The sequence below is a fragment of the Bidens hawaiensis genome, unplaced genomic scaffold (assembly GCF_021521415.1).
Source record: "Bidens hawaiensis isolate Kalapana, Puna unplaced genomic scaffold, B.hawaiensis_p1.1 tig00013806_1, whole genome shotgun sequence".
Classification (NCBI taxonomy): Eukaryota; Viridiplantae; Streptophyta; class Magnoliopsida; order Asterales; family Asteraceae; genus Bidens; species Bidens hawaiensis.
In genome coordinates this window covers 596768-619082 of record NW_027492180.1, presented here as the reverse complement: position 1 = coordinate 619082, position 22315 = coordinate 596768, and the positions used below count along the sequence as shown (strand labels likewise).

General features: G+C 36.3%; 2 protein-coding genes across 2 annotated transcripts; one reads left to right on the top strand and one right to left on the bottom strand.

Annotated features, from left to right (window-relative positions):
• Window positions 1-352: 352 nt before the first annotated feature.
• LOC143545012 (transportin MOS14-like) lies at window positions 353-6549 on the bottom strand. The gene is made up of 24 exons (XM_077036973.1): window positions 6346-6549; window positions 6189-6287; window positions 5901-6113; window positions 5717-5836; window positions 5522-5605; window positions 5383-5442; window positions 4749-4874; window positions 4585-4646; window positions 4207-4263; window positions 3986-4100; window positions 3775-3909; window positions 3627-3707; window positions 3389-3502; window positions 3215-3294; window positions 2625-2760; window positions 2409-2558; window positions 2245-2327; window positions 1981-2166; window positions 1812-1906; window positions 1551-1738; window positions 1362-1473; window positions 840-997; window positions 644-760; window positions 353-572 (listed from the first exon to the last, which is right to left on the bottom strand). Exons 1-24 carry the CDS (start codon window positions 6547-6549, stop codon window positions 357-359), a joined length of 2991 nt encoding a protein of 996 aa, XP_076893088.1. The 3' UTR covers window positions 353-356.
• Window positions 6550-11476: 4927 nt separating this feature from the next.
• LOC143545025 (threonine synthase, chloroplastic-like) lies at window positions 11477-22011 on the top strand. Its single transcript, XM_077036982.1, has 2 exons — window positions 11477-11852; window positions 21023-22011. The coding sequence occupies exons 1-2, from the start codon at window positions 11477-11479 to the stop codon at window positions 22009-22011; spliced, it is 1365 nt and encodes a 454-aa protein (XP_076893097.1).
• Window positions 22012-22315: the final 304 nt, after the last annotated feature.

Sequence of the window (22315 nt, the reverse complement as noted above, 5' to 3'; positions counted from 1 at the left end):
CGGCTCTAAATAAATTAAATTTTAGTTTTCTTTTGACCATAATGGATCATTTCTAAAATGCACATTTTTTGACGTAGCATTAAAAAAAAAAAAAAAAAACAGAAGAAATTTAGTGAAGATAAATCTCATATTTTGTTCCATTTCACGAAACATTTTCTCCTTCCTTTTCCATAGGCAACTAGATAGGGAAAATTTTGATAGTGTATGATTAATAAGGCAAATTTTTCAAAAAAATATGGTTCTGTTCGGTTCATACAATCAAAGTTGTGGGTTGTTATTTGATTGAGAAACCCATAAAAGCATGCATGATGGTGATAGTAATAGTGATACAAGAAACAATGATGGGCAAAAATGTGTTAACATGCAGCAATGTTACGATGACTATCAACAAATTCTCTAAATAAAGACTTGAGCATCCTCCCGCCTTTTCCCCTCATATGTTTGTGTTCGTCACTTGCACTTGTTCTGCTTTCAACATAATCAATCCCTGCATCACCCAAAACCTTTATCCATACCCCCGCTAAACATTCTGCTTCCCCCTGCCTTAAGTACTCACCAGGTAGACTCCGAACCTGCTTTCAACATTATAACATTATTATTACTTCACATGATTCAAATAACAACAAAAGGTTAGACAAAATACCGCAGCATGTAGCCATCCATGTAAAGAATTCCAGCATAAGATAGATTTCCACTTTGTTTTCTCGCTAAAACTGCACACTGCAGCCAGCTGTTGCAAAATAGTTGCTGATTTGTGAACCTAAAAACAGGAAACACTTGACTCGTTTACTTTTTCACTATTTGATATTCGAGGGTTATGGATGAATTGACAGTTTTACCCTTGACATTGCAGACACACCAAGTAAAGCATATACCACATTTGAAACAAGTCCCTCACCACTGCGAGATATTACATTAACTGCCATTGATGTAACTAGTGATTCAGAGTTGCGTGTCACTGATTCCAGCAACCAACTCAGGCTAAGCTCTAGAAAACCTAAATAACAAGGAATAAATACTTCAATTACATATATCCAAAAGTTGCACATATATCCCTGTAAAATTTCATATATATCCTTCCAAATCCTTACGCTTTCGAAACACTAAATCTATCATACTTACCTATGAAATAGTTTACTAAAGCAGCTGAAGAAGTGAAAGCACTATTCACTCTCAGTTGTTTTCTATTTGTTAATAATTTAATAAACCAAACTGTTAAAAGTAACTGGTATTGTTTTATTTACTATGGAATAGAAAAAAATGATATTTTTAGTGGTTTAAACAAGTAAACATGATGTTAAAAAAATTAGAACGATATACAAGACATCCATTTGTAACTTATAGAGCGGAATGATGCTCACAAGACATATAAGACATCGCTGCAAGTGCTGCTCCACGATGCATAGCTGTACAACATATAGCTGCTTTCTGAAAGGAAACTTCTAAAAGAGGACCAGAAGAAGCTACTACTTCCTGCAATGCACAAAAACCCTAAATTAATAATGAATTTACCGCACAAACTGTACCATGAAGGAAGCAAGTAATTAGACCTTTGGAGAGTTATGAAGAAAGATTGAAGTGAAACTACAATAAGCCTCAACAAGATCAGGTTCTTGATCACAAACATATGATGAATTTAAAGCCATTATTGATGATGCATTTGTAAATCTTTCAAGCGTACTGATGAATAACGGTCCATATTCCTCTTTATTACCAAATTCTTCAATTATAACAGAGGCTGAAAAGAGGGTAATAAGAAACTGGCAGGCAGCATATATTCATCATTCTAAAATGCAAGGCAAGTGTTTTACCTGTTTTAATGTAGCACTCGTGTGTTTGAAATGAAGTGAAATTTGTTGATAAATAATCCAAAACTTTGGGCAGCAGTGTCACAAAATGGTGGCCATCAAATCAGGTAGCATTTATCATAATTGAGGTTTTTTGCAATTTATCAAAGATTAATGGGATAGTAACTTACCTGCAGACTTGATTGTTTGAGAAAGAGCCCTGCATGCTGACATGGATAAACTCGTATTCTCGATGTGCTTTGACTGGAAGAATTTCTCAAGCAGAGGCCAAAAATTTCCAAGAATAGTAATTAAAGAATTGTCTATATCATGACACGTAGAGGGTGATGCTACAATATTACTGAAAATCGTTCCTATCCTGAAAACATTTGCCAAGAGTTAATTCAAATGTTAGTAAATTACTAAACCTACATGTTCTGGACGGTTTAAGAAAAACCTGAAAAACCCTCTTGCTGCAGAGTTGACAAGATGAGTATATGGACCTGCTAGTTGCCTGGAATGGGCATAATCCCCCTCGATCTGAATAAAGATTTAATTTGCAAACATTATTGCTAAAACAACTCAACTTTTTTCCAAAATAGGGGCAAGAAGAAATCTTACAAGTTTGCCAATAGATCCAAAACTAGGGGCAAGCAATTTAAGTAATAAATTGTTTCTTAATTCCAAGTTAGGAAGGAATCCAAGAATGAGAGAAATAGAACTAATAACTTCTTCCTCATCTTCCAGAGGTAAGTGCCTCTTTTCCAGTCCCTGAAAATTATTTAAATATCAGTACACAAAAAAACTTAAAAAACCAAGAAACTATTCATGGCCAACCTCTGTGATCCACATTAACATTTCTAAACTAGAAGACTTGTGCAAAACTGCAGTAGCATCTTCACAAAACTTCCGGAAGGCAGTTGCACATGCATGTGAGCATAAAGGTTCTGACATACCAGCAGCAAAAAATAAACTGAAAACAAGATTTCAGTTAAGAACATGAAATATAGCAAGTGACATTGAGAAGAGCAAAGGTTAAAGATCAACATAGAGGTGGCAAAGAAGGTAGGACAGGTCATGCAATGGGTCAAAATGGCTAATATTTGGTACAGGTCGAGTTGACCCGAACCACCTTTTGCCCAAATATTTAAATTAGTGTGTCAAGTATAAAATTGTTGAGGTTTGCTTGCATAAAACACACTTCAGGAGACTTTTAATTCCTTTGACCTGTCACCTTATGACTATTTTTTTTTTTACTTTACCCAATTGACCTATTAGAGATAAGACATAAGTAAATAGGCTGAAATCGCCACCTCTGATCATTATTATTAATCCACAATGCAAAACTTTATGAACAGTTGTTTTCACATTTATGCAATAAATATATTCTGAGGCAGATTTGGACTACATTTAAAGAGATTCCTTACAGCAATGATCTGGCGTCAGTTATGTAAGAAGACATCCACTTCGAATAGGAACCAATAACATCTGCAAGTGATCTATGTACCTAAAATAAACCCAGCCAGAATATAAATAATATTTTGGTTCTGCATTATGGAGTTCTACACATGTTAAAACATTATTTGAAGTAAATGACATACAATGCACATAAAGCCTTTTGGTTCATATGATTCCCGGTCACACAAAAGTGTCACCAAGTGCAAAACCATGGAGAGATCAAATGTTTGGCCTTCATGCAGTACTACATCGGCCACCTGAAACAGAAAACGATTTTATTTAAATCATATATTTTGTATCAGTGTCCCTCAATTTGCCATTTATAAAATAACAATATAGTAGAAAAAATCTGATTTCTAGATCAGATTTTTTGAAACTGACCACACTAAGAGCAAACATTCTGGTTTCCACCTCCGTCCAAGGAATTTGTAAATTTGAAGACAACCAACCACCAGAAAAAATCTGATTCATAATTATATATTTATATTATTATTTTGGAGAAACATAATGTGGAATATAATATGCATACCTTTTGCAAAAATACAGCAGAAGTTAAAAGCTGGCAAATGTCCACCAAAAGCTCCACTACATTTAGCCTAAATTGAGCAAGGCCATCTGGCAAGTCCCTTGAGGCAGTGTCACAAGTATATGTTGAATCATCTACCTACCACAGTGAATGTCTACTTTAATGTCTATGTTTTAACGGAGAAAAACTTAGAACTTATTGGACATCTTGTCACCTGAGAACGCATCAGAAGAGCATCAAACAATGCTGAAAATACCGGGGAGAAAACATTTTTGCTACTTTCTGTGATCCCAATATCCATTCTAACAATATTGCTTGCAAGACAGCACCTATCAATTGAAAAAAAAAACAAACAAATTCAATTGATGAACATTCATCTGAACTGTGCATATAACTACTTTTTCTTAATACTGACTGAACTGGGAAAAGAACTACCAGAACTGCAAGGTTGAGTCTGCAATCTCCCAATCTTGACTTGGATAAGACACACAACTGCTAGAAATTGCATGAACTTAAAATTAAAGTGAAATCATGACTTATATTCAGTTTGAGCATCTAAAAGAGTAGGATGGACATCTAAAAGAGTAAGACAATGTAAAGCATAGTTATGTTTGTATGTATATCACATTTAATCAAGAAATTACTTTATGGTTCGAAAAATCCAACATATTTTGATATAAAATGGCAATAAGAGCTAGCGGCGCAGCTTGTTGCGTGCTTGCCTTCTATGTCGATGTAAACACTACTCTTTAAGTTATTAATGTATCTGTATTAATGTTTAAAAAAATAACAATCAATAATTTAAGCTGTGACCTTAAAAGTGCATCCACCAGCATAAGAGCTTCAGAATGGGCTTCTATAATCAAACTTGGAGCCTAGATACCAATATAATCAAGATCTTCATCACTACAAAAAAGCTACCTTTTTCGAAAATGTGAAGGAACATAAGACGGAGAACAAGATGTTTATTTACTTACAGCCTGACCAATCTCAGACATCAAGCATGCAATACCACTAATGACTTTTTCATCTCCGGCACTAAATGCTCGAAGAAGAACCTCTTTAAGAAATCCTACTTTGCATATAAGAACTTGTGGCAGTCCCTGTAGTGTGATTCAAATGTAAATTTATCCGAAAAAAGAAAAATGGATGTTTCACTTGATACCGAACCAGATATAATATCACATTTATTTGTAAGAAAGGGTGTATTTTTCATTCAGGATTATATAAATAGAACTGAAAGTCTTCTATTTTTTATCTTTCGTTTATTCAAAAACAAAAGGTAATAATGTAATAATACTATTATATTGTTGTGTTTAGTTTTTGTGATCTCCAACATGTATCTCTCTATTGTTCGATTTTGAAAAATAATCCGAGTGAGCTCTGACTTATAAAGGGTAAGTTCGTAAATCCATAGTCAGGGATTTGAAGGTGAAGATACTATGAAATACTACCATAAGATGAAATCTCAACAAACCATTTTGTAATGTTTCATTTTCAAATTGCGACCTGCCGTGAAATATTTAATAATTATTTTCAAATTTACTTCATTGACCAAGTTAGAGAAAACAAGCCTATATGATGATTCTATAACTTATAAAATATGCATACCTCATGCCGGCCAACGAGCTCAATCAAAACCTCAATTGCAAGATCAAATGTGGATGAAACCTACAAACACTCAACTGTAAGTTCAATGATTATATCCTTCATAAAGTATTGATAAATAACCAAAATGAAAGTTTTTCACCTGCAATGCGTTGAAAACGAAATTAAGAAGGGGGTGGTCTAGTAATGAGACAGGTACAACGTCTGAGAAACATCCTGCCCGAACCTGAAAATAAGAAAGCAAAATTCATACGTAGAAGAATGTCAAAACAAAACATTCAACAAGCAAATATTAAGTAATTACATCATAGTCAGAAAACATTTAAATTTGTCATACCCAACTCAACAAACAACGAAGGATCTTTCGGTTCCTTTCATGTAGTTGAACGGCATTATCAGAGGTTTCTTCAGATTGCTGCAGTAGGAACTTTAATACTGCTGATGTATGTGACAGTAGCTGTTAATTTATAAGATAATAAGTTAGTTGCAACTAAGAAAAGTGAAATAACTAAATCTAATACCTCCGGGCCAAAGTCAATTCTTTGAGCAGATTTGTTTTTATATTCATCCTCAACAACCTCAGGCAAGACAGTGAGCATTTCCAAAACAACAACATTGCCATCATCCTGACCTTGAAGATTGTGAAGACTGTAAAAGAGCTTCTGAATTGGGTTGTAGTAGTCGGTAGCACCAAGTATGAGTGTCGATAGAGCCAGACAAATTTGTGTTAAGAGCTACAACCAAACATAAATGATAATTAATCAAATGACTGAGTGAGTGCGCATAAATAATATAAGTAAAGTAGGTACCTGGGACGGGGCTAAAGTAAATCGTTTAGCGGCGAGAAGGAGGGCATTAACAAGAGACTCCTTAGCTTCAAGAGGGAGGCAATGGCCTTCATTTTGGATCTGGCATAAGTTAGTTAGTATAGGTAAGGTATTTATTAAGTTAAGTTGAAAATGGTACCTTTCGCTTAAGGAGTTGAGCAGCGAAGAAGTCTAGTTCGAAATCAAAATAAAAATCGGTGAGAATCGAAGTGGTGATCTCCCAGGCGGCATGAGTCTGCTGGAACTGAACCAGCCACTGATTGGCGGACACCCGATTGCAGGACTCGGTGTCGTGATTCAAGACGTGAACCGCCTGAGCCACCTGATTTTGCAGTAACTCCATTCAATACCAAAACCCCATCATCATCCTCCAATCCAATCCAGTACAATCAACAGTCTTTATTTTTATTCAATACCCTAACGACGGCTGCCGGAGGACGACGATACATGACATACGTGATTTATCATTAATTAATAATTTCATAAAAATAAATATAAATTATATATATATATATATAATATTTTTCAACTATCCTAACACACACAATATTACTACTGTTTCTTTGAAATCGTGCTTCTATTCATCTGTGTGAACTCCACGTGTTATGTATTAGTTTACACCTGTTGCCTAGAAAGTGTAAGAGAGACCAGTAGACCGCCACCATTTCTTTTTTCCTTGTCACCCACAGTCCCACACCCACTAAATTATAACCGCTCCAACTTTCTTCTTTGCATTCTCAATCGGCAGCGTCGTCTTCATTCTTCAGGTGATTCTTCATTTTACTGTTGCCGGGTTCTGTACGTGGCTAAGGTACTTCAGTGGGGTTCTATTTGAAAAATCGAGCGTTAATCGCTATTCCACACCTCCAGCCCCGACTTCGGTTGCTTCGCCTCTGATTTTGGGCATTTACTATGTTTCGATTTGTGTACATGTTTGGTTAATTAGATTTGTGAAATGATCCAAGCTCTGTTGGGTTGAATTGAAGAAGAAACCAAAACGTATGGCTACGATTTTGTGAGCTTTGATTTTTAACTTTAAGTTGTTTGTGTTCTTAATTTTCCAAAGATTTGTTGGGCTATGATGGTATTGCATTTGCAGCCATATGTCTTGAGTCAATCCGTTGTTGTTCATTGTTAGTGGTGTTTGGTCTGGCTTTTTTTGTTGTTGCTATGTTGCCGGCGACTTTCGGGTCGTCTATGGCAGCTGCGGATTTGCAACGTGTGTGTTCCAGGTTATGATGATTGTCGTAGAACTTAACCTCTTCAGATAGTTCGATTGCTTATATAACTATGATGCAATGCGATGCGATGCTCTAATTATGAGTTGAAATGATGAGACTATGCTCATTTTAGTGGTTGTTTTTGGGTTTTTATGGGTCGATGGTGTTCAAGGTTGTTATCGGATTTGTTTTTTACCCTTGATTTATTTGTGCTATGATAATGGTTTGAAACCAATTTGAGCGCATTCGCTATGATGCCCGCCGTTATTTGGAACGGCAACGTATGTTGTTGCCATAATGGAGATCTGAGCCTTTGTTGTATTTAAATTCCTTTGTGCTATCATGATGGTTTGAAACTGATCTAAGCAATTCAAATGCTTCTTAATTTTGATCAAACTTTGAAGTGAAAAAAAGTAGTAATTATGAGTTTATGACCTGATGAAATGAAGAAAAGCAATTAGTTTTAGTTGGCATCTTAATTTTTAAGGTACAACAAAGAGACGCATCTTATAAAAGGAATGGTATGCTTGCCAATGATGACGTTCCATTATTTGGAACGATAATATGTCGCAACCGTGACAGAGGATCTGTGCGTCAACTAATTTAATTCACTCGAGATCTTTTGTTTCGTTGTATATTTTAAACGTTGAGTTTGTTGCACGGGTTCTAAGTCGCCACTGAGTTCCCTACCCAGCGCAACGCGCGGGTCTAAAAACTAGTATAAATATAAAAATGAAATGATTTGTGAGTTAATTACCCTTTTGTCCCTGACCGATACCCCTCGTCTTATAAAGAAGACGAATAGAATATAATAGAATAGGCGTCCCTGTGGTTTTAAGGCGGACACAATGGTCTCTGAAAAAAAAAGTTTTGAACTAGTTGAGTCCCCGTGGTATCAGAAACGAACAATTTGAATCCCTGTGGTTTCAGAAACGAACAATTTGAGTCCCTGTGGTTCAGTAAAATGAAAGTTTACCATGAAAGTTAAGTAATGGCGGGACTCAAATGGTTCATTTTTGAAACCACAGGGTGTAACACCCGTTAATTTTCGGTTCAAGGATTTAAAACTTGTAAAGTATGTACATCTCTCGGGGTTTATCTGGCATTCCTCGGAAACCTTCTCGTCATCCCGGTACGTTAAATCAATTAACTTCTCATTCAAGTTATTTCTTCCTAATTGGAGGGGTTAGAGTGTAAAAGTTTAATATTATAATCAAACCCTAACCCCCCCCCCCCTCTTGTGTCCGATCGGCAGCAAGCAGCAGCCCCAAACCCCTCGTTTTTCTTTTTTGCAGCCAAGGTTAGGGTGTAAAACTTCAATTGAAGGTTAGTCCCATGTTCCCTCAAGTCTTTTACACCTTAATTCATCGTTATATCTCGCGTATTGATCGTTAAATCGCGTGTTGTAGGCTTACCGGGTGGCTGTCCATTCAAGCATTTTCGGGGCTGTTTGGTTAAGGTTTTTGCTCTATAATCTTCCTAGGTATGTCCAATGTAACATAGTTTAATATCGTGTACATTGGTGTTCGTTTGATTGGTCAACTAGTTGTAGATTGAAAGTTGATATTCGGTTGTCTAGAATAGTGAATTGTTGCGTTTAACGCGAGTGTTGGAGTAATTAACGACCAATTCAGTTCGGGTGACTTCGGTTCGGTTTACGGGTTGTTGGAAAATTATTTTTATAAGTATTGGGGCTGAATTGGTTGTCGATTTCTCAAACGGGTCGGTACAACGTGTATTCGCGTTTATTGAATAGTTGGTGCGTTGTGCTTGCGAGTTACCGACCCATTCAACTCGTGTAGTGTCGTGTGGACTTGTTGGCTGTAAATTTATCAAATTGGGTCCACACGGGACTGAGTTGGATTTTAAGTGCCTAAACAACTCTTAAACGCGCATATTAGTCTCACCTAGTGCTTTCGGGGGTAATTTGGGAATTCTTTGTTCTCGGGAGTAACTATGGGTCGTTTTTGGTAAATATAAGGCCCCGGGGGCTGTTTTAATCGAACGTGGTGAGGTTGAGGCTTTAGGTAACTTGAACCATATTGGAACGCCTCGTAGGATAAACGAGTCATTTCGGTATCGTTAGATACTATTGTATATAATCCGACAGGCGCGTGAGTTGTGGAATTACTTAGGGGCCCTCTAGCTTGTGGTGAATTGGTGCCTCGTGTCAGGTGAGTTCATGATGCCCCTTCTCACTCTTTTCAAGTTTTGGGCTAGCATACACACTTAACTAATTTTACTTGATGAACCGTTTAAATTATTTTGCATGGGCTTACTTGTATAGAGTATGCCTTGGGATGATATTTAAGTATGTTTGTATGTATGTTTATACATGTGTTATTTGATGGTCAATAATTGGCGATGTTAATTAGTCGTTATCGACTAAGGATGTTTACGTATGCCTACTTTGTATTTGCATACGTTGGATGGAATGTTACGTGTTTGGGTTGTGCGTGTGCTCGACCCTGATGTTATTACTTGGATGTTATGCATAGGGATATAACTATATAGATATATAAGTATGACTACTTATCGTTTATTATGGCCTAACTGTTCATATCCCGTTTATATTTTGAACTCTTGGAGTGATTTTTAGAATGTTGTTTATTAAAACTTGAACTAACTCAGCTCAAGCTGACTTTGTGTGTATATTAGTGTGAGTTTCAGGTTAGGAGGAGGATGCTTACCGCTTGGACGTGCTCGAGACTACTCGGTCGGTTGAAGGCATAGCCAGTCGGGAAAGTTAATAATGAAGACTGTTTATTTTTAATTTTTATTAAACATATTTAAATTTGGTTTTGGGAACTTGTTTTAATACTTATGATTTTTCCGCTGAACTTATACTTTGAATTGGTTTTCGAAATAAAGTGAATTGATTTGAGTTTTTAAATCTTTGCAAAGTTTTGTCATGATTACCAACTGTGGGATTCCCGGGATTCGGGGTCTTACACAGGGACTCAACCGGTTCAAAATTTTTTTTGAGGACTCATTGTGCCTCCGCCTTAAAACCATAGGGACGCAAGCAATAATTTTCTCTAGAATATAACTAGTTTTTTAGTCCACGCATTACGCGGGTTTAGTTAGATTTTTGTTTTTTTAATTATTTTATAATTATATATTTGTAATTAATTGTTTTAGTATAATTTATTATAAGAAAGCTTGTTATATTCATTCAAATTTATATATTTAGATGTGTATTATATTTATTGTTTATATTATTGTGAATAAATATATTTTTGTGGATTTTAATTTAATGTATTTTCGAAAGTTTTTTAGATTTTTATACATACATATTAGTTTGTCATTTTTGGCACCTTTTTTTGCATTTTTTTGTATGAAAATATTTCTCCGTTTCTTATTTATATTATTTCATTATTTTATGCTACATTGTCTTGTAGGTCCACGTGGCACCAAGTAGTTGTGCTACATTGTCGATTTTTTTCTATTATTTTTGCCAAGAAGAAAGCGATAGCCTCATTACTCTAAGGCGGTAACGGAATAATTGCTCTTGTCGGCGTATTACATATGAAGAGGTGCAGATGGGACTTAGGAAGATGGGAAGGGCGAAGGCGGTTGGTTTAGATAACATACTGCTTGAGGTGTGGATATGTTTGGGAGAAAAAGGAGTCCAATGGCTAACTACTTTGTTCAATCTTATCTTCCAAACTGGAAAAATGCCAGATCAGTGGAGGTGCAGTGTCGTAGTCCCGCTTTACAAGAACAAGGGTGATGCTCAATGTTGTGGGAACTATAGAGGGATTAAGCTCCTCGGGCATACTACGAAGTTATGGGAGAGAGTAATTGACAGTAGACTTAGAAGAGAAATGCAAGTTACATCAAACCAATTTGGTTTCATGCCAGGGAGGTCAACCACTGAAGCGATACATATTCTGAGGAGACTGATTAAGAAGTATAGGGAGAACAAGAGAGACCTACATATGGTGTTCATTGATCTAGAAAAGGTGTACGATAGTGTCCCGCGTAGACTGATTTGGGATAATTGAAGGGTCGAGGTGTCCCGGGAAATATATAGACTTAATTAGGGATATGTATTCCAAGACCAAAACAAGTGTTCGTGCACCTGTGGAGGATACTGACCTATTCCCTGTGGAGATAGGACTACATCAAGGATCTGCTTTAAGCCCGTTTCTTTTTTCCATGGTCCTAGATGAGTTGTCAAAATCCATCCAAGAGGAAGTCCCATGGTGCATGCCTTTTGCGGATGATATTGTGCTAATGGCAGAGAGTCAAAAGAGCCTGAATGGGAGGCTAGAAGAGTGGCGTGCAGCTCTCGAAGATAAAGGTTTAAGGATTAGTCGATCTAAGATGGAGTATCTTTACTGTGACTTCAGTGATACAGGTGGTGACGAAGACACCCACATCACCATTGAGGGTCAAATAGTTCCGCAAACAACAATTTCAAGTATCTAAGATCTTTTGTATATAGTGATGGAGAAATAGACAGAGATGTAGCCCACCGGGTGCAGGCAGGCTGGTGTAGATGGAGAGTTGCCACAGGGGTATTGTGCGACAAGAGATTCCTAGTTAAACTAAAAGGGAAATTTTATAGGGTTTCCATTAGGCCTGCGATGTTATACGGAACTGATTGTTGGGCCATCAACAAAACACAGGCACGCAAGTTGGAGGTAGCAGAGATGAGGATGTTGAGATGGATGTGTGGGCACAATAGGTTGGATCGAATTAGAAACGAGGTCTTTAGGGGAAGATTAAGGGTAGCTAGTATTGTAGATAAAACTAGGGAAGGGAGGTTGAGATGGTTTGGGCATGCGAAGAGGAGACACGAGTCTGCACCTGTAAAAGTGGTAGAAACCCTTGTTTTATAGGGGAAAAGGAGTAAAGGTAGACCAAAACTGACTTGGGATGAGGGATTAGGCATGATCTGATAGAATGACACCTCTCTGAGGGTATGGTTTAGGATAGGAGTTCGTGGAGACGTATGATTAAAGTTAAGGACTTTTAGAAGGATATTTTGTGGTCTTAACATTTGTCTAGGGGCCTAGATCTTACTATAGCGTAGGCTACGATATTTGTTTATTACTCATCTCTATCTATGTATATATGTTGTTGCATATGTTTACTTTACCCTTTCTATTTTTCTTTGGTTACACACACACACACATTGTGACATTTGAGACAAAACCAGGTACACCTCAGTATGTATTTACCGATTAAGCAATTGAACGCTTATTACGTACCGAAAAAACGAATAACCGAATGGGTCTGGTTATGACCCAGATATCCCGGGGGGCATCTATAAGTGATATACGTGTAATATAAGCCAACATATTAATATTATGGCCTTAGTACGATAGTAAACCAGTTAAACAAAAATATGCTCGGTTAACTACCCGCTATGAATGTAAACGCGAAAGAGAGTTACAAAACAAGCATTGTATCGTCCGTTAAGCTGAAAAAGATTTACAAAACACTTAGTGGGAATGTTTTAAGCAATCCGTGAAAATATTTTCGGTTCTTATAAACAAATACTATGTTTTTCTAAATTTACAAGAAATTGGCCGAAAAACACTCGTTTTCGCGCTGTTTGTCGTATCCGATATATTTTTCGCGCTAAAAACCGAACTGAGAAATAAATTTGGACTCGAGATTTCATGTTTAGGCTCGCAAAATAGGATTAATGGGCTAAATTTGGGCCCAAAAGAGGGCCCAACATTCCCGACCGCCAAACTTGAATGAACACCACATTTTTTATATTTTAACTTTCATCCTAATCTTATGGACAACTCCTATTACCAATGCACCTTATCGTTTGGAAGTCTCCGAAATGTAAGAACTAATTACACAACTACAAGAATTATAAGATAAGGATGTCATAGAACCTAATTATCATCATTGGGGAGCACCGAAGCTGTCGTTAAAAGAAGAAAGATGAAAGCCTAGGATGTGCGTCGATTACCGGGGAACACACAAATTGTCATAAAATTCAACAGGAAGATGTTTTCGATAATTAGGCGACTGGCTCAACCAACTCCAAAGGGCGAATTACTTTTCGAAAATTGATTTTCGATTTGGTTATCTTCAAGTTAAAATTCAACAGGAAGATGTTTTTAAAACAGTATTTCGAGCTCGGCATGATCACTATGAGCCCTTAGTTATGCCTTCGGACAAATAATACACCCGCAGTTTTCATGAATCACCCGAACCGAGTTGTAAACCGTACCGCGACAAATTCATTATAATGTTAATAATGATTTCGTGATGTAATCGAAAACTGAAAAAGGAACCTAAACAACAACTATGATCAATCTTGGAGGCGTTAAGGCAGGAGGAATTGTCCAAGTATGAATTCTAGATACAAGGAATATGATTTTTCGAACATGTTATTAATTGACACGGAATTTACATACTTTAATTCACCAAAACTGATAAACACCAAAGTCAAAAAAAAAGAAAGAAAGAAATTCACCAAATTTTGGAACTAGCTGAGTACTGTCGGCACTTCGTAGTACACTTTCCAGTTTAGCCCAACCCTTAACTCTTTTAACCCAAGAAAACTGAATTTATGATTAGGAAAGAGAACAAGAAATGACTTTTAATCGTTAAAAACAGAAACTTTGTCAAACCCCTATACTAAATCTCCCAGAAGGGATTGATCCTTGTAATCTATTGTGATACATCCCGAGATGAATTAGAATGTGTACTAATACAAAAAAACAAGGTTATAACACACACTTCCTAACAATCAAAAACACATGAGAAAATTACACTATCTTTGACCCGGAGAATGGGATGGTTGTTTTTACACCTAAGGCATGGGATTGATACATATATGCCATTAAATGAACAATTACATGAATCATAAAAGTCTATGACCTGCAATTGAACGGTCAAAACTAGATATGGAGTAACGAGGACGAGGCTCGTGAAACAATTGTAATTGAGAAAAACCAAAAGCCTTAAGATGAAGGAATAAAGTTAAACATTGGAAAGTACGGGTATTTAAAACGATTGGTTAGGCAAACATAATCGGGCCTATTCATATCGCCCAAATAAAACTCAAAGAGTATAATATTTAGAAAACTAAATCCTGTACGGGGACGAGAAGAACTTTAAAAAGGAAAACAGAAGAAATTCTGTACCTCGAACAAACCGAGTTTAGATTCTAAATCTTGGTAACTTACGAGACTTGGTCATGGACGTAGGACACAAGTCTAGATATTCCAACTATTCAGGAACCGGTAAGATGTACAAGGAATTAAGGAATGTTAATGGTGACCGGTATAAAGAAAGTTGTAACTACACATATCGATAAATACCTTAATAGTGCGAGAACTAAAATAAAGTATCTAAAACCCTCAATAATGCTATAACAACCGGAAACTCCCAATAGAAGTGGAAATAGATTATAATAAGCCTCATAACACACTTGTTCATTTCGAGAACATAGTATAGTCCGGGTACTAATTGGCCGGCTAAATTAAATTGCATACTCTCCCCCGATTCATAACAACTACACAACTGAATTGCGCGTCTACCACTATGTCAACAAGATCACATCTCGACAGGGTATGTCTAGTTCGATTACTTTAGACTGAGATAGTCATTTCGCTTTTTATATTCTGACAAACTTAAAAAAAATCGAATCGGTTTAAGCACGACCTGTCGTTCCCAAACAAATGATCGATTTAGACAAACTATGCAGACACTGAAAGAATTACCGAACCTTAGAGAAATTTAGGACCAACGTTTTCACTGGTCTAATCCTCGTATACTAATAGTTATCATAATATTATACGAGTGGCACTAAAACTAATATGATACGAACAAGAACATGAATCAATACTTTATTAAGAGTTGGCAACACTCGAAATGCAAAAATCTGATTTGATTCCAGAAACCACCGACTAAGCTCGTAAGATTCAAAAACAAACTAAAAGCGGCTTAAGACTGACAAAAGAGATATACTGATGTATGCAATAACTTGTTAACCTTTGAAAGGTGTTATTTGAGTTGAGGAAAGTGAAAATTTAACATCAATATATACGGAACCGTAAGAGGTTAACTTGAAATTTAATCCCATAGCAAATCGATTAAAACCATGTTTAGTGTCGAGTTTTAGTCCTATTAATAATTTTCTCTATACCGAAACAAACAAGTGCCTTATTGACAAGGCAGAAATAATAACATTTGAAAACTTACTTATAACTAAACTTGGTAAAGAACCCGTATGAATATGGGACAGGAAATTCAAGCAGTTACGATTCGTCAAAAATTTCATTGATCAAAATTCGGTAAAATCCACAGCGGGAACCAAATATATTTGAAAACGAAAACAAATACTCCAATTGGTCCCTAAGGAACGTATAATTGGCAAATTGAATTTCGGGGACACAATTTTCTAACGGGGAGAGAATGTGACAGTTGAGCCAAAACCAGGTACACCACAGTACGTAGTTACCGATTTAACGATTAAACGCTTATTACGTAACGATCGAATGATTAACCGAGTGGGTTTGGTTATGATCCAGATATCCCGGGCGGCCATCTATAAGTGATATACGTTTAATATAAGCTAAAATATTAGTATTATGGCCTTAGTTCGATAGCAAACAAGTTAAACGAAAACATGCTCGTTTAACTACCCTCTATAGATTTAAACGCGAAAGATAGTTACAAACCAAGCATTGTATCATCCGTAAAGCCAAAAAAGACTTACCAAACACTTATTTGGAATGTTTTAGGCAATCCATGAAAATATTTTCGATTTTTACAAATGTATACTATGTTTTTATAAATTTACACAAAAATAGCCGAAAAACACTCTTTTTCGTACTGTATGTCGTACCCGGTATATTTTTCGCGCCAAAAGTCGAACCTGAAATAAATTTGGACTCGGCATTTATCATACGGACAATCAAATAAAGAAAATTAGATCAAATAAAGCCAAATGGGGGGGCTATAAATGTCCGGCCGCCACCCCCCCTATATTATTATATTATCTTTGTTAACTTCCCTTATAAGCTGATTGAGATATTTGTCATCTCATTTCTTTCACAAAATCTGGAAATATTTGCTGTGTTCTTCATCCAAGATCAAACCATAGGTAAATCTTCCTTTTAATCAAGTTTTTTCATCTTGTTAATCATGTTTGATTTCATATAAACATAATTTGATTACCAAAAATCACTTCTAACCATACAAAAATCCTAAAAATTGAAAAAAAACATATTTTGATCATACACATGGTTAGGAACCTGTTTTGATAAGTCTTTTGGCCATAAACACGGATTAGAGGGCTTAAACGACGTTTTTACGGTTCAAAAGTTCGGTTTAAAGCCCTAACCGAAACCCTAAGTTCCAAGGCTGCCATATTGATGAAACATTCTTGGTTTGTGATATAGGATCCGTACTTAGCTTATATAGAAGCACAAAAACCCAGAAATTAGATTAAGAGAGCGAAAACGGGCGAAAACCTCAAAGGTAATGACGAATTGCTCGTTTAAGGGTTGTTTAAGATTCGATTATGATGTGCATATTTTTAGGTCATGAAATTTTGCACGAAATCAAGGACCATATCATTGAGTCCCTATTGAAATTTGGTAATTATTCGACCATCCGAGAATATTTGGCGAATTTAATACCGAATTGGAACGTTTATTTGGGAAAAATAGTTAAAATGCTTGAAAAATTATGAAATTTTGTGAAATACTCATATTTGATATATTATGATTACATGTGAAATTTTGGGATCATTTGGAAAAGCCTAAGTATGTTTTATTCATTCACGCTTATTTGAGTTTTCGTAATTATTTTCGGCTCGAAAAGAGTAATTGGCAAGGTTGTTAGAGTTTGGGATTTTTCCAGGATGTTTTGGGATATGTTTTGGTCACTCAGTAATTTTGGTGGATTTTTTGGAAATCGTTTGGTATAAACGGACGATTTTCGGGCTAAATATAGCAGATAAAATGAATTTTTATAGATTAATAAATCAGTAAATAATTCTAGAAATATTTTTATTAAAATATAAATATTTTAATTGATAAGTGGCTAAATTTTCATAATTTAAGGATTAACGGATAATTAACTGTGCTAATTTAAAGATTAAACAAATTCAATTCTGATAAAAACCGACGAGTTCGTGATTAACGAACCTGTTGGAATATCAGAACACCAAGAGTGATCAAAAATCATATTTTTGGATTAATTAAGTAAAAACTAACTTTTTATGAGAAAACCGGACAATTTGAATAGATTGTGCGCGTCTTTCTCAAATCAAACTGAATAACAAAAACGAGCTCCGTAGTGTATCCGAAACCCCAATATGTGATCTTTCTATATAACTTAATCATTTTATCAACCAACATATTTACCCAAGCTTACTTTCCCATAACTGTTTTCTGAACACATAAACGAACAACTTGGCTCAGCTGGGAAAACGGGGAAACTGAGCCAAGTTCGGTTTTAAGCATTAGACATTGAACAACATCACAACCGAAGCCTATTAACAATTTCAGGGCGTTCCAGCTATACTCAGATTAGTTATACGGCCCAGTTTAGTATTGAGATTATAATAATATTAAAATATTAATATTATTATAATATTGATTATAAGAACTAGTGATAGCGAATGGAACAAACCGCGAGCTGACACAGTGCTGATTATCTACTAAACACTGAGTTTCATGACCCCACTTTTAAACTGTTTTTACGAACTTTCGGGGTGAAAAACATGTTGATACATATCTGTATACTATGAAATGTTTGATGATGGGAATTATCTAAGTGCTAACACATGAAAGTCCCCACGAACACAGTGATTAACTTCAAGCCGGTGACTTGTGAATAGTACTATTGGTTTGACAAACCCAAACGGAGCCGACATGGATTGCTGCGACTTTACACCGTTTTCACATGACCATAATTAAACAAACACGCTATGTAGTGTTAGACATAGCTACTCGGGGCATGTTGTGGGCGGAAAGGGGCCACAGTGGTTGAGTGAGCGTAGGAAATGGATGCATACAGCACGAACAGTCAAGGCTTCATTGTAGCTTAGCATAATTACATCATAAACATACAAACAAACGTACTTGTGAACATACATACATACATACATACATACATACTTGCGTATTTACAAACTATGATTGTTGTACGCACAACTAATTTCTTGAAACTCGTGAAACTCACCAACTATTTGTAGTTGACCCGTTTTAATATGTTTTTCAGGTATACCGGACTCGGACTAGAAAGTCAATGTGCTATGTGTTTGACTTGCGATCAATACTGGGTGAATTGATGCAAGTGTACTAATAGGAAGTAAAGCCGCTTAACGGACTGGATTTAGTTTGTATCACCTAGTTGTAAACAAAGTTAGATCGATGTAAAATATTGTAAACAAGTTTGTATTGTTTTTTATAAACAATGTGGTTGATATCAGATGTGTCTGTTACGTTTACGTTTTACGTTTCCGCAAATCGCTTAACGGTGTGTGACAGTTTACATCCCCAAAACTGTTCTCTAAACGCGTAAACGAACAACTTGGCCCAGCTGGTAAAACGGGGAAACTGAGCCAAGTTATGTTTTAAGTATTTTGTTGAAAGTCATTAAATGATAATCCTAATTAGGCAATAATCCAAATGACATCTAGGTGACGTTCTAAGTAGAGACCCTAGAATGGTGCCATGTGAATAATAAGGAGTGAATTATTAGATTAGTAAGATAGGAGATATTTGACTTCAAGAGTAAGTTATGATTTTGGTCCATGTGCTTTGGCATGCTTAACCCATTCGGTACTAAAATGAATCTTTTGACATATGACGACGACATTTAACACAAAAAATTGAATGAGGCTAGCATCAGGGACTGAAAGGGTTTGACTCGTTTAACAATTATTATATATAACAATTACAAATTTTGGTGTCGCTAAATGCCGATTGGGTCATTTGGCGGCACCGTATTGGTCATTGAATTTTGTTTTTTTGTTTGTTTTTTTTTTCTTTTTTGCGTTTTAGTTCCGATAACGTGTCGAATATAACGAAAACCGCTCAAATTCATGTAGACTTACAACCTCAACGTTCAGGTTTTATCTACGCTAGATTTACCAGCTGACGTCACCCCATTAGTTCACCTCGTTTTTATACAAACACCAATATATATAAACCTCAATGTATGATATGCCTAAGTTTTTTATTTTATTTTTATCTTTTTTTTGCATTATACATGTCAAACTAAAAAAAAACAAAAGGTAGCTTATTTATAATTTAACTAGCTTTAGAAACCCGTGTATTACACGGTATAAGTTAATTTATAAATTACAATGAATAATTTAATACAAATAAATTAAAAGGTAATTAATGTAAAAAGCAATACCACTGGAAGCACCATTTAAAACAATGAGGCATTTAGATCTGAAGGATGTAGTTAAAGTCTTTCACAAAAATGTTCACTCCATACCCTAAACCCTAAATCATAAACAAAATAAGACACCAGATTTTCCTTTTTAAACAGCTTTCATGATATCCTTATAAACACACTGTTGTTCAATTGTCACAATAGTCTTATACTAAATATAAAAAATAGAAAATTTGTCTATGATTTTTAAGATTTATTAAACATTGGATACTTGTAAAAAGTAAACCAAATTATTATAGTTTTCTTCAATATGAAGATGTCTCAACAGTTAAATGTTAGTGTATTCTTTAAACACAAATTCTTTTATATACATTTTAATTTAAAAAAAAATATCTTTATGACACGTAATTATTATATATATTAATATTTTTTTATATTAAGTATGTTTACAATATAACTTATAGTATTAATAATTCAATTAATAAAGATTGACCAATTAATACGGTATGTTGAATTTATAATCAATACTATATTTAGAACAAAGATATTTTTTTTGTTTTCCATCAATAGAAGAGTAGTGATTTAGGCGGAAATTTGATACTGAGGATTAACCACAGAATGCCATGTGCCCAGATTATTTTCTTTTATTAGTATACAGGTAGATTTTTTTTTGGAACAACCAACTAAGTAACGCCGGGTACTCCGTACGCGGCCCCCAATGGCTAAAGGTAGCCCGAGCCGGCCACGAGTCCGGACGGACAGAGCCTCTAGCGGTCCTCCTATTGAGGGATTCCCCAGATAAAACCCGACCCCCACGCCCGCCAAACGGCACGACAGCGAGGGGTCGGTAAAACCGGGTGAGATCAGGACTTGAACCCAGCAAGCCAAGGTATCTCTCATATCTCCAATATAAATTGGTGGTAGTGAGGTCTCTCACTAATGAATAAAGTGAGTATATAGGTAGATAATAAATTTTGATTACTTTATAACTAATAATAATAATAATAAGGACTATTGGTTTTTATTGGTCCCAAGTATTTCATTTTTGCCAGCGCTGGTCCCAACTATCACTTTAACTACCAACGGTCCCAACTTTCACACATGTGTCTGCCACCAGTCCACGACTAACCGAGTACTAACTCCGTTATGTTTTAGATGACGTGTCCATCCTACGTGTTAAAAAACCTTGACGTGGCTGCATGCGTGTATATTAATAACAAAAAACCCTTCTCCTCCTTGAATATATAATAATATCAGCAGATGACAATCGATCGATATCTCCAATCGATCGAGAACCCAATCGATCAAGAACAACCCAATCGATCGTCTACCGCTCACGCTCCGGCGGCTTACTCGACGTCCAAGACGACATCGAAGCGTTAAAAGCCTTCGACGGATCCTACTGGAAGTCTTTATTCGATTCACGCATCGGCAAGACCACTTGGCCATACGGGCCGGGTGTCTGGTCCAAAAAAGAATGGGTCTTGCCCGGGATCGATTCCGACGATATCGTATCGGCTTTCGAAGGTAATTCGAATATGTTCTGGGCCGAAAGGTTTGGGAAACAACATTTGGGTATGAATGATTTGTGGGTTAAGCATTGCGGGATTAGTCACACGGGTAGTTTTAAGGATTTGGGTATGACTGTGTTAGTTAGTCAGGTTAATCGTTTGCGTAAAATGAACCGGCCCGTTGTCGGGGTGGGCTGCGCGTCGACCGGGGACACGTCGGCCGCGTTGTCGGCCTACTGCGCGTCCGCAGGTATTCCGAGTATTGTTTTCTTGCCTGCGAACAAGATTTCCATGGCGCAGTTGGTTCAGCCGATTGCGGATGGGGCGTTTGTGTTGAGTCTTGATACGGATTTCGATGGGTGTATGCAGTTGGTCAGGGAGATTACGTCTGAGTTACCGATTTATTTAGCGAATTCGTTGAATAGTTTGAGGTTAGAGGAGCAAAAGACTGCTGCGATCGAGATCTTGCAGCAGTTTGACTGGGAGGTGCCGGATTGGGTTATTGTTCCCGGGGGTAATTTGGGGAATATTTACGCGTTTTATAAAGGGTTTCATATGTGTAAAGAGTTGGGGTTGGTTGATAGGATTCCGAGGCTCGTGTGTGCGCAGGCTGCTGGGGTTGTTCTTGATCGATTGGGTTCTCGATCGATTGAAGATATTGATTTGGGGATTTGTATTAAATTGTCATATGCTGATATTATTCTATATTCAAGGAGGAGAAGGGTTTTTTGTTATTAATATACACGCATGCAGCCACGTCAAGGTTTTTTAACACGTAGGATGGACACGTCATCTAAAACATAACGGAGTTAGTACTCGGTTAGTCGTGGACTGGTGGCAGACACATGTGTGAAAGTTGGGACCGTTGGCAGTTAAAGTGATAGTTGGGACCAGCGCCGGCAAAAATGAAATACTTGGGACCAATAAAAACCAATAGTCCTAATAATAATAATAATTTGTATTTGGATCTCGTGGTAAAACAAAAAATAAATATAGATGGAAGAAAGTCAAGAAAGTAGGAAATTCTATAATAGTTAATTAT

What these genes read in the sequence shown, in the direction of transcription:
- LOC143545012 (XM_077036973.1), bottom strand. Translation starts at nt 6,549, where the DNA reads ATGGAGTTACTGCAAAATCAGGTGGCTCAGGCGGTTCACGTCTTGAAT. An exon ending in CTCAACTCCTTAAGCGAAAG is followed by an intron (nt 6,288 to 6,345) that starts GTACCATTTTCA and finishes AACTTATGCCAG; the next exon opens with ATCCAAAATGAAGGCCATTG. An exon ending in TTCGTTGTTTGTTGAGTTGG is followed by an intron (nt 5,606 to 5,716) that starts GTATGACAAATT and finishes TCTTATTTTCAG; the next exon opens with GTTCGGGCAGGATGTTTCTC.
- LOC143545025 (XM_077036982.1), top strand. Translation starts at nt 11,477, where the DNA reads ATGTATTCCAAGACCAAAACAAGTGTTCGTGCACCTGTGGAGGATACT. An exon ending in TCCGCAAACAACAATTTCAA is followed by an intron (nt 11,853 to 21,022) that starts GTATCTAAGATC and finishes TAATATCAGCAG; the next exon opens with ATGACAATCGATCGATATCT.